At 31.5% G+C, this 11,130-nt stretch overlaps 1 protein-coding gene across 1 annotated transcript; it reads right to left on the bottom strand.

Moving 5' to 3' along the window:
- Positions 1 to 7,831, bottom strand: LOC106689676 (uncharacterized). Its single transcript, XM_014434785.2, has 7 exons — positions 7,518 to 7,831; positions 7,336 to 7,409; positions 6,455 to 6,665; positions 5,911 to 6,012; positions 5,503 to 5,592; positions 3,341 to 3,439; positions 1 to 3,027 (listed from the first exon to the last, which is right to left on the bottom strand). Exons 2-7 carry the CDS (start codon positions 7,398 to 7,400, stop codon positions 2,380 to 2,382), a joined length of 1,215 nt encoding a protein of 404 aa, XP_014290271.1. The 5' UTR covers positions 7,401 to 7,409; positions 7,518 to 7,831; the 3' UTR covers positions 1 to 2,379.
- Positions 7,832 to 11,130: the final 3,299 nt, after the last annotated feature.

Genomic DNA, 11,130 nt, shown 5'->3' on the forward strand with positions numbered 1-11,130 from the left:
GAAAAATCAAATTTATTCCTTGATTTAATTTAAGTTATTATAAATATTACATTCAAATATCATTATATATAGCTAAATGAAAGGATTAAAAAAATATAAACAATTATTCTTCTTTTCGGGAAATTGCATTAATTATTTCACATAATTGTTAATATTTAAGCATACTAATCAATCTGTAATTATACATAATATTAATCAATTTTTCCCTTTTTTTTTTTTTTTCGTTATAACTAAATACCCATAATATCTAGTTCTTTTTTTGATTAGTTCTTAACCATATATATTTTATACTCTTTATTCCATTTCAATTCATCTCAAATTTCTCTTTTCCAGAGGTTTATCACAAAGATAAAGTTTTTTTATACATATTTCATTTAAATTTAAAGACTAATCAAATGTTAAAAATTGCAGTAAGCAGAAATAAACAAAAAAAATTAAATAAGGTAATGAAATTATGAATATATGAAAATATTGATGCAAGTAAAATTAATTAAAAGTAAATTAGTAATTAAAATAAAATTATGTAAGTTAAGTGTTAACAAATAAATAATATCCTATATCTTCTCCTCTAATTACCATCCAGGTGAGGAGGTATGATCAGAAATTTTTTATGTGGCTGAATTAGTTATAGCACTGCCTGGGGCCCCCGATATTTTTCATTTTCTCAAAGAAGTAGATCAAATTATCCATATGACCTACTTTCTTGAGGTATTCTAGGGTGGTTGTGTGGTCAGTGGTGATGACTATGTGTGTGAAATCTGTTTTCTGTCCTGCGGTGTTAGTCTTCTGCAACCTCCATAATTGTTGGAAACCAGGAAGGCGGTCCTGGAGGGCTTCAGCTATGGAATTAATAGGGTGATTAATGTCAAACCCTTTAAGTATATATTTTTTTAGAGGTTTGGTACCTCGTGATGCAAATGTGTAATAATACACATTATCAATGGCTTCTAGGTACCCCAAGGCTTTGCCATAGTCGGTTTTAGTTTTTAAGAATATTTTTTTTTCCTCTTTTGAGGATTGAATGCTGAAATTTTTTACTTTCGCCACTCTAAGGGCTTCTCGTAGCTGCATTGCTGATACCGGTGGGTTTACAATGATAGGGGGAGGTTTTTATTGTTTAGTGGTGGTGTTTGAAGTGGTGCTGGTAGTGAGCGTATTATTTTCTGTAATTGTATGTTGTAGGAGTAGATTAAATGTATTATTTGTGGGGACGTTAGTTGGTTGTTGGGGTCGAGGATTGACCCAGACAGTAATTTTTGGCATTATCATTTTCGTCTGTAGTGATGCTGGTACTGTTCGGACTGTTTGTCGTTGTTAATGGTGTTAGTTCTACGTTAGTTGTTTGTTGGCTATTGTATGTTAGTGTCCACTAGCATGGTGTTAGCAACAGTTTTCGTCATTTATAAAATAATTAATAGCTAAATAAAATAAAACTAACTAATAGCTAATAAATAAAACTTATTAACTATAACTCACGCAGCCTCACATTGTGAGGCGAAGCATAAACAAAAAAAACTGTTACAAAGCAGTTACAAAAAACCGTTGAGAAGTGATGAATCAGCAGCAGGCACGTGTTGAAGGTCTCACTGATAGCACTCAACTGAGTCTGATGATCAAATCACAAGCCAGACCCAACATTAGTGCTCTTCATCTGGTTTGAAAAACCTGTTTTCCTTAAAAACGACCAATAAATTTATAAATAGAAAACATTCTTCAAGAATGTACTTCCTCAAGATTGGTACCATAAATGTGCTCTAGCTATATTTTCCCATCAAAAGTGATTTTCGGTTACAGCAAGCTTGCAAATCACTGTAAGGCAGGCTCTAAGCCAATTTTTTCTGTACCTTCTGCCATCTAGGGGCATGTAACCGAATTATTTTTAACAGGAAACTCCAAATTTTTGAAGCTTAGGACAAATTGGCTGATACCCATTGAAGGGTTAAGCCAAAAATAAAAAACTCCTTGATCGATAATTTCCAATTACTGTTTAGGGAGTTTAGCCTGGATATTTTGGCTTCCTTGGAAATGCGGTAGTTTTCATATGGCAAAATACTGCCAAAATAGATAAACATGCCTGTGCATTGTCATTTTATCCATTATCAATGAAAAAAATATTTACTTTAATGAAGAAGCCACTGTCAGTTTTTAAATTATGAGAGTCCAAGTACAAAAATCAGAAGAACTATGGAGGACATGACTATCGAACAAGAGTCCCTCAGTACTTGAGCCAGATCAGTTTGATTCCCATTTACGGCAGTTAATATTTATTTCTTTACTGTCTAAAGAAATGAAATTTGACAGTCCCACTTTAACACGCAGAGGCAACCTCTAGGTTGCCAAAAAGCTTGACAAAAAGGACCACTAGGCCCACTTATCAGACTAATTCTCCCCAGCAGTACCAACTGCTTCAGCTGCAGTATCAGGATTAACTCCTTCTGTTGCTGAACTAGGATCAACTGCCTCTGCTGCTGTACCAGTATCGATTGCTTCGTACCGTTTTGTTAAAATCCGAGGATGAGGTAAAGTGCTAAGAAAAGATTCACGGACATAATTATATGCTTTTGGAGACAAAAAATGTAATGTTGATGCAAATGATCTTAAGTGAGGAGTATATTTAATTTTTGAACTTTTGCCTAAACTAGTGCATAATTCTTTAGCAAGAGGGGGCATGTTGTTAAGCATATTATGATAATCATTAATGACTGAGTTCTTTTTCTTGACTTCACGCGACATGGCCTTTAATTTATCCAATCTTTTTTTCAATCTCCTTTTATTTTGAAGAAGAGTCTTGATTTTTTTTGTTTTCTTGATAATAGTGTATGTTTTTTGACGGAGCTCCAACTTCATCATTTTCTTCACTAGTGTCACATCTTTCACTGGATTAGTAGGTATCTGTAAGGATGCCTTCTTTCTCTCTTTCCCTTCTCCAAGAGAAAGAGAGAAAGGAGTACTCACTCTAAGAGGAAGAGGTTCTGTATCATCTGAAAATTCAGTAGAAGGTTCTCTTTTAATAGGGATCTTCATTTCCTGAAAAAAATTATAAGAATTTTTAAAATACATGTAAAATTATAAACATTGGTTAGCTATTTCTTAATTTGAGCAAATCATTCAATGTTTAGGTTTTTTTTTTCTCCAAACAGATGTACAAGTTCTGTGAAAAATAAAATTTTCGCAGAGTTTCTGTTACTGTTATTTCTTATCTGTAGTATTATTAAGATCTACATAGATTTTAAAAATATATAAATCCTAATTAGTTTGATCTACAAAAATTGAAGGCTAACAGCATATACTGTTAGTGTAACAAAATCTAGAATACTTAAATAAGTAAAATTAAACTTACATATGTTGTTTCCTGCAAGTATGTAGGAGCAGTCATAGGAAGAGGTTCTGTAGTATCCGACAATTCAATAGGTTCTCTTTTGATAGGAAGTTGTATTACCTGAAATAAATGATAAGAATTTTTAAAATGTACCTAAAATTCAAAACATTGAATTGATATTTCTTGATTGAAAAAAATCATTATATAGTTTCTAGTTTTTTTAAACATATGTACAAGTTCTGAGAAAAAAATTTTTCAGAGCATTTCTGAAAATTTAGTTATTCTAATTTGTTATCTATTACAGTGGAATTTTGGAAATATTCAGCTAACTACTGCATAATTAGCGAAGTGAAAGTGAAACTTGAGTATTCCATCTAAGGAATATATCTTATTGACATTTTACATATTTATCATAAGGATACTTTAAGGAAGTACTGTTACTAGCCCAACAGTTTTGCAAGGAGTTGATTTGGTCAGAATCTCATTTGACTTCAACATTTTTACTCAATTCAAGGTACCCACTTATTGAGGTTGGGTGGACCTTGGAGGGCTCCAAAACCCACAGGGCAGACTCATGGTTAACAGTTAAACATTAATAATCTAATATAAAATAATATTTTATAAATATAGTTTTTAACAAATAGTTTATAACTATAACTAAAATAGTTATAAACTATTTGTTCCATTTTTTTACCGCAACCCTGACCATCTTCTTATATTTAGAAATAATTATCTGCTACAGCTGGATTCAAACCCGGGTCCTTGGAGTTAGTAGAACAGTGTCTTACCACAGAGCTACCCACTCACACAAAAATATAGATAAAAAAATTATTTTCTTCAAATAAATTTCTTTTTTGTAGTCTCAATTATCACTAAAACTGCCTGTAATGAAATCAATGTCGGTTAAATCTTCTCTTCTATGATCTCGTTGGAATATGGTCTTGGTATAAGAGAACCTTATAAAAACAAAAGGCGATAGTACACTTCCAGAAATGAATTCATAATTACTTTCAATAATTTATTGAAAAGTTTCTCATAAAGAAGTGAACATTGATATTTTGTATTTATGTAATCTTCAGAAGAGATTCTCATGAAAATAAAGTGATAACTATGTACAAGAAACATGCCACTAGGCAAGACCGGTTTTGCTGCTCAACAACTGCGCTGTCACTTTGTCTACCTTGTTGTTCATTGTTCACCTTTTAAGATAAAAGGGTAATTTTCAGGTGAGTATATTTATAATTCTCATTATCGCACTAAAATTGTTCTACTGCAATATTATTTTTCATGTTGTAATTTCAGTTTTGTTTCTAATTCAAAGTTAATTAGAATGTACTATTGCTTTTGTATATCTGCCGAACTAACTAGGGTAAGCAAGCATCAAATTCACATCATCCTTTGTCAATCATTTTTATTGCCACCACTATGTACTGAATCATTGTTAGTTACTTAACCACTGACCCTGGATAGAATGCCTAGTGTTTTCGAAAGCAGCTGGAGGTTACCAATATCTACTCAGATCTTTACACATTTTAGAAATAGGACAAGGATTGAATTAAAGTTTAAATATTTTTTAATCAAGAGTTATTTGAAATTATAAATAAATATCATAATATGATATCCAAATTCTCAAATACCAACATCATTACCAGTCATTCTCTAGTTAAAAATATTATTCCTCAAATTCAAACTTTTGACTTATATAATTATACAACTGTCTTTTAACCAGATTTTCATAACTTGTATTTCTTATTGACAGCCACTGAACTTTACACTTTAGGCTGAATTGGTTTGAGAACAATAATTATAACGTATATCATCTCTCACAGTCTGCTTACTGACTCAGGAGTATAACTGCCTTTTTGAATTAAGATTGATAAGGTTACCATGGTTCTGTCACATACATCTGCTTTCGAAAATATCAAGCATTCCATCTACTTTGGACATGTAGACTATTTTCCACCACTCTAATAAACTGGAAATTGAATCTCTAAAAAGTGATTTTAGCTCTATTATGAGTTGAATACAGTTGTTTAAGATCCAAGGAAGCCAAATGAAAATTTGAAGGTTGGTCACTAAAATGAAATTTAGGCCCAGAAAATTTTGCATTATTTTATAAATCACTCATGTACCGTTAACATAACAAGGTCAGGAATACTTAAATAAGTAAAAATAGAACTTACACAAGGAGTTACTGGCATGTAATTAGGAATAATTCCCATAGTATCTAAAAATTCAATGGAAGGTTCTCTTTTGATAGAAACGTTCATTTCCTGAAAAAAAAAATTATACATATTTTAATAATAAAAGTAAAATGATAAAAATTGGATAAATAATTTCGTAATTTGGACTTAAATTAAATTATTCAATGGTTTTAGACTTCTGTGAAAATAACATTTTTGCAGAATTTCTGAAAAATTTTTGATTCTTTTTTCTTATCTATTGTGGTATCATTTTGATCCACATAGATTTTAAAAATATAAAAAGCACAATTCATTTGGCCAACAATACATATTAACAAACAAACAGTATATACTGTTGGCACAATGAAGTCTGTTATACTTAAATAATAATATAAAACTTATACTTACATATGAAGTTTCCTGCTGGTGATTAGGAAAAGTTGTAGGAATAGGTTCTGTAGCATTTAACAATTCAGTGGAAGGTGATCTCTTGATAGGAATTGTCATTTCCTGAACAAAATGATAAGAATTTTTGAAATGTATATAAAATTGTAAGTATTCAACTGATAATTCTTAGTTAAAACAATTCATTTAATGGTTTCAGGCTTTAAAAAAAAAATACATAAGTTCTGTAAAATAAAAAGTGAAGGTAAGGAAATTTTCAGAGCATTTCTGATAATGTTAATATTATTTCTAAGTGTTTATCTAATGCTGTACCATTTTAATCTACATAGATTTAAAAAAAATCTTGATTCACTAAGTCAACAACACATGTCGACTAACAGCAATCAGCATACACGATTTGCATAACTAAATTTTTTTTTTGTTTATAATTTAATTATTGTTATTTACAACTGTATAAATATAATGACATGATATAAACATGTGGAGAATCTTCCCATTGATAGAACTCCAAATCTGAAATATTGAAGTGGGTAAAAATAAAACTTACCTGTGAAGTTTCCTGCATGTATTTAGGAGAACCAGGAAAAATACTTGGGACCGCACCCTCTCTCAGGTGTGAAATGCCAGAATGATATGTCCTGTTAAAATCACTTGGTAGAAAATGATCAGAACAAATCCTACAATTAGTAGTTGGTGTCCAATTCTCTCTATTTATGGCTTTAACCCAGAGGGCTTTTAATTCTGGATTCAGTGGAATCCTAAAAATATAATAGGTTTATACTATTAACATTAAAAAAAAAAAATTTTAATCAGATTAAATTGCAGTAAAAAAAAAACATTCAAAAGGGCTTGAGTTTTAAAGCATTTTATTCTCATATAATTCATACTATTAAAGAGTTTTCTAGTCAATGTATCCACTGTTGGAATGTTATTTAAAAATTATTGCGGGAGAATCAAACACACGTAAGTTACTTTTTAATGAAAAATGCTTATTTCCAATAACTACTTGACAAGCTAAAATTTAAACTTTGAAATGTTTAGTCAAAAAACCCTATACTTTTAAAAAGTGGATAAATTAACTTTTGATAGAAAACTGTTCAATTGTTTGTCACCCCTTATGCTGTTTTTGATAATCTAAAATGTCATATCTTATATACCTAGAAACAGATTTAAATTTTTTTGCATGATTCTAAAGATATATTTCTACTATTTAATTCTATGAAAATTTTAGCATTGATGAACCAGGCTTAGTGTATATTTTATCTTAAGGCTTATCATGCATCTAGCTATTCTGCTAGAATTCTATTATAACATCATAATTAATTATGGTCTTAAAAAATGTATAATTTTCAATTTTCTTTTAATTAAAATAACATAATAATTCTTGATAATTCATTTAAAGTAACCCAAAGCATACTTTTCACTTACCTGTGAAATGAAACTTTGTCTTTTCCAGTACGTTTAGTACACCCAAAAACACTACAGTTAACCATCTTGAATTCCTAAAAGGTAAAAATCGGAAAATTTATAACAAAAAGCTACTTTGAATTGATCAAAGTTAAAAAAAAAACACAGGATCAACAACAAAATAAGAGCAAGGTTTTACTAACTTTGAATTATCAACAATGCTCCCCACTTCTGTTATGACATGCCTTTGGAGGCTATGACCCCGCCTTCTTAGCTTCACTTGGCCTTTAAACAAAAGGCAAGAAATAATGATCGATCTAAGAGGCAACAGTCAAAAGATATGATAATGAGGTGTAGATAGTTGACTGGAGATGAATGATTGGAGAAGTTTGTCGGGGGGGTGCGGTCAGCAAATAACAACATAAATAAATATGGTTTTGTAATGAGGTGTATATAGTTGCCTATATGATTTTGTTTAAATATGGTTTTGTTTGTTTATGTTGTTATTTGCTGACCGCACCCACCGACAAACTTCTCCAATCCAAAGATATGATAGTTGGAGATGTGAATCTTGGAGGAAGGAGTGTGATGGAAATGGTAAGCAGCCAGGAAAAGTAAATTTAGAAAGGCGGGCCTTAATGCGCAAGGAGTAATGGTTAATAATTATCCGCTGCATTATGTTTCTTTTTACAGTTCAAAGTTGTTTAATAAAATTTCACATGAATTTTTCAAGAAAGGCTAAATCAATTTTTGGAAGATGGTTGGTTGACCCTAAGTAATAAATATAAGGAAAATAGTCCGAGTACGGTCAAAATAACTCAAATAGAAATTAAATTATTTATTGTGAACCAACGTAGCGTGGTAAAAAAAGATACAAATAACTAAAACAAAATAAAATAAAAGTAAGAAGATAGATAACATGAAACAAACGTAAACTAAAATTATTTAAAATGTGTGAAAATTTATATAAAAATGAAATTTGAAAACGGAACAGATAACAAAATAAATAAGATTGAAATATAAAAATACAGTACACACTACTCGACGGAAAATAATGGAATCAATTTTTATTCAATCAAGAATAATAATAATAATAATTTTTTATTGTTAATGAACCAAATTACTGAAAATAGCATCCTCTACATTCATATTTAATTCTTATTTACAATAAAATAAAGAATTTCACAAATAGTTACATAAATGGGGGAAATTCTTATCCACCTTAATGTACATTTGGGCAAGGTGGCATGACCAATTTCTGCCCTTGGGAATAGAGCATGCAGAAGTTGGTGACCCCTTCTCTCCAACAATGAAAAATGAACATTGAACATCCCTATCTTGTCTAGTTTTACGTTGACGTAAATAAGGATTTCCTCAGTATTTATTTATTTTTAAAATCGTTCATTTAACAAATATGGACTCAATGTAGTAAATACTATTTCAAATAATTTGTTACAATTATTTCAAACTACGAAAAATCAATTCAGCCGTTTTCGAGAAATTTGTGCTTAAATCTCTGTTCTTAACAAGCTGCCAAATTTCAATGTGGGATCTAAAAATATGCTTACTATTATAAAAAGTTGTAATCTCTGTTCTTTTCAAGCTAACACATCTAGGATCATCTACATGCTCGTGATTTTTTTACGGCTATTTACATTCATTATAAAAAGGGATAAAATAATGATAGATGAAATAAAAGAAAATGTAAATATCAGCTAAGTAGGTGATAGGTGATAAAAATTAATAAAAATAATACTAACTATGCATCGCTTCTGCCTGAGGTGCCCACCTTGCCTTGGCTTCCATAGCAGCATTACAACAGTCATCTCTGAACAGCGCCTTCACTCTCCAATTTGTCGTACCAAGCATTGCCGAGTACTTCTTAACGCCCTGGATCGGACATCTTCGAGGTCGTCCTCTTATTCTGGCACCATAGACTCTCCCACGTAGAATCTTTTATGATCATCCTCTATTAGAAATACTACTACATAATCTATAAATTCAACTCTTTGGAAGATCGCTGATTGACTGTGTGTAGTAATAAACGGAAGATGGTCCGAGTGTGATCTAAGAAAAACTCAAATAGTCGTAATGCTATTTGCGCTTTTGATTGGAGAAGATGGTCGGGGGGTGCGGTCAGCAAAGAAAAACATAAATAAACAAAAAAATATTTGGCCGCCCGAACCAGATTTCTACTCGCCTGTCTTGGGATACTGCTTTTGAGAGTGATTCATGCAGCTCTTTCACATCTTTGTCGATTCTCTCCATCCATCTGGTTTTCCACCTCCTATGTGGTCTCTTGCACTACGGTTTCTACGTGCATTCATTGTCGTGTAGAGGCGTCCTGATGGATTACTTCGAGCCATATGTCCCGCACCCATCTTAAACTACCTTGCCTTTCTATCGTGAGATATTAACTGGCCAGTATCTGCAAGCAGTTCACTGTTAGTTCTTCTCATCCATGCATTAAGACTCTGATCCAACATAGCTCCTGACGTTTAGAGATTTTTCGGATTTCAGAATATTTGACAGATAGAAGAAGGATCTTTTCGCGCTTATTGTATGCTGGTCTATCTCAGTCCGTTGATCATTTATTGATGTTATTATGGAGCCCAGATATTTGAACCTGTTTACTTACGGAAACGATTTTCAATCCACTCCGAGCGCCTTTTTTGGCTTACTATCATATACTTTGTTTTATCTTCATTTACTCGCAAGATGATTTCCTCTGCATTTCTTATTAGAATTATTTACGCAGATATATAATGTCTTTATAAACTTATATGTGTGCTGCGTTAAAGATAAAATAAACCATGGTTAATTCGCAGGATCTGAAACAAAGTAAATGAAATTCAAGACTTGTACAAAACAACGAACGTCGGTCCACACTTTATTTTCACTTCTGTCGACTATTACATTAAATTTACACTATTTTCATAATAAAAAGGAACAAACCAAAGATAGGTAAATTGAAAGGAAACGTAAATATAAGCAAATTAGATGGGTGGTGTTTAAAAAATCATAGAAATAGGACCTATAATTTCAACTTTTGTTCTAGATTTTTTATCAAATATTTGTTAATTTAATTACCCAAACATATAATATCTTTATAAAGCTATTTTTGTTCTGTGTTAAATAAAAAATAAACTGTTAAAGTTAATTGACTAGATTTTATAATCTTAAACCGAATCGATAGAATTTTAAAATAAACAATCTTAAACTTGAGCTAATTATTGATCCTTGAGATTATTGGGTCCGAAGGTTGGAGAAATTCTTTAATTAATTAAAACACAGAGCACAAATATTAATCTGCATTTCTGACATTTTGTTTCGAACAGCCCAGTATAGTTTAGCTTTGCTGAAGTAACTCCTGTCTATAATCAAGTCCGCTGTTGCCACACAAGCAAATATGTGATTGCCAATCATCTCACCAACTCCACACAGGACGCAGTCTGAAGACTCAGTCACTCCTATTCTCTTCAGGTGGTGCCGCAAATAGTCATGAGATAATAGAGATAACTTCTGATAGTGTACATATTTACAATTCTAAACGAAAATCTAAGACATAAAATACAGAAAATATATGAAGCTTTTATGAAACTTTCAATTGTTATTCTTCCGGAATGGGGTGGACAGAAGGTAGTCGAAGAAACGGGATTTGAAGATTGGAAGGGTATTAGAACTACGAGTAAAGGAGGGAATAGAATTCCATAGGGAAGAGGAACGGATGACGAAAAATCTACCAAAGGCTGCGGTTCGATGGGCAGTTACATATAAGTCTGAAGGCCGTGAGCAGGTATTGCGGGAATGCACTAG

The sequence above is a fragment of the Halyomorpha halys genome, unplaced genomic scaffold (assembly GCF_000696795.3).
Source record: "Halyomorpha halys isolate HHAL.00 unplaced genomic scaffold, Hhal_1.1 Scaffold1425.1, whole genome shotgun sequence".
NCBI lineage: Eukaryota > Metazoa > Arthropoda > Insecta > Hemiptera > Pentatomidae > Halyomorpha > Halyomorpha halys.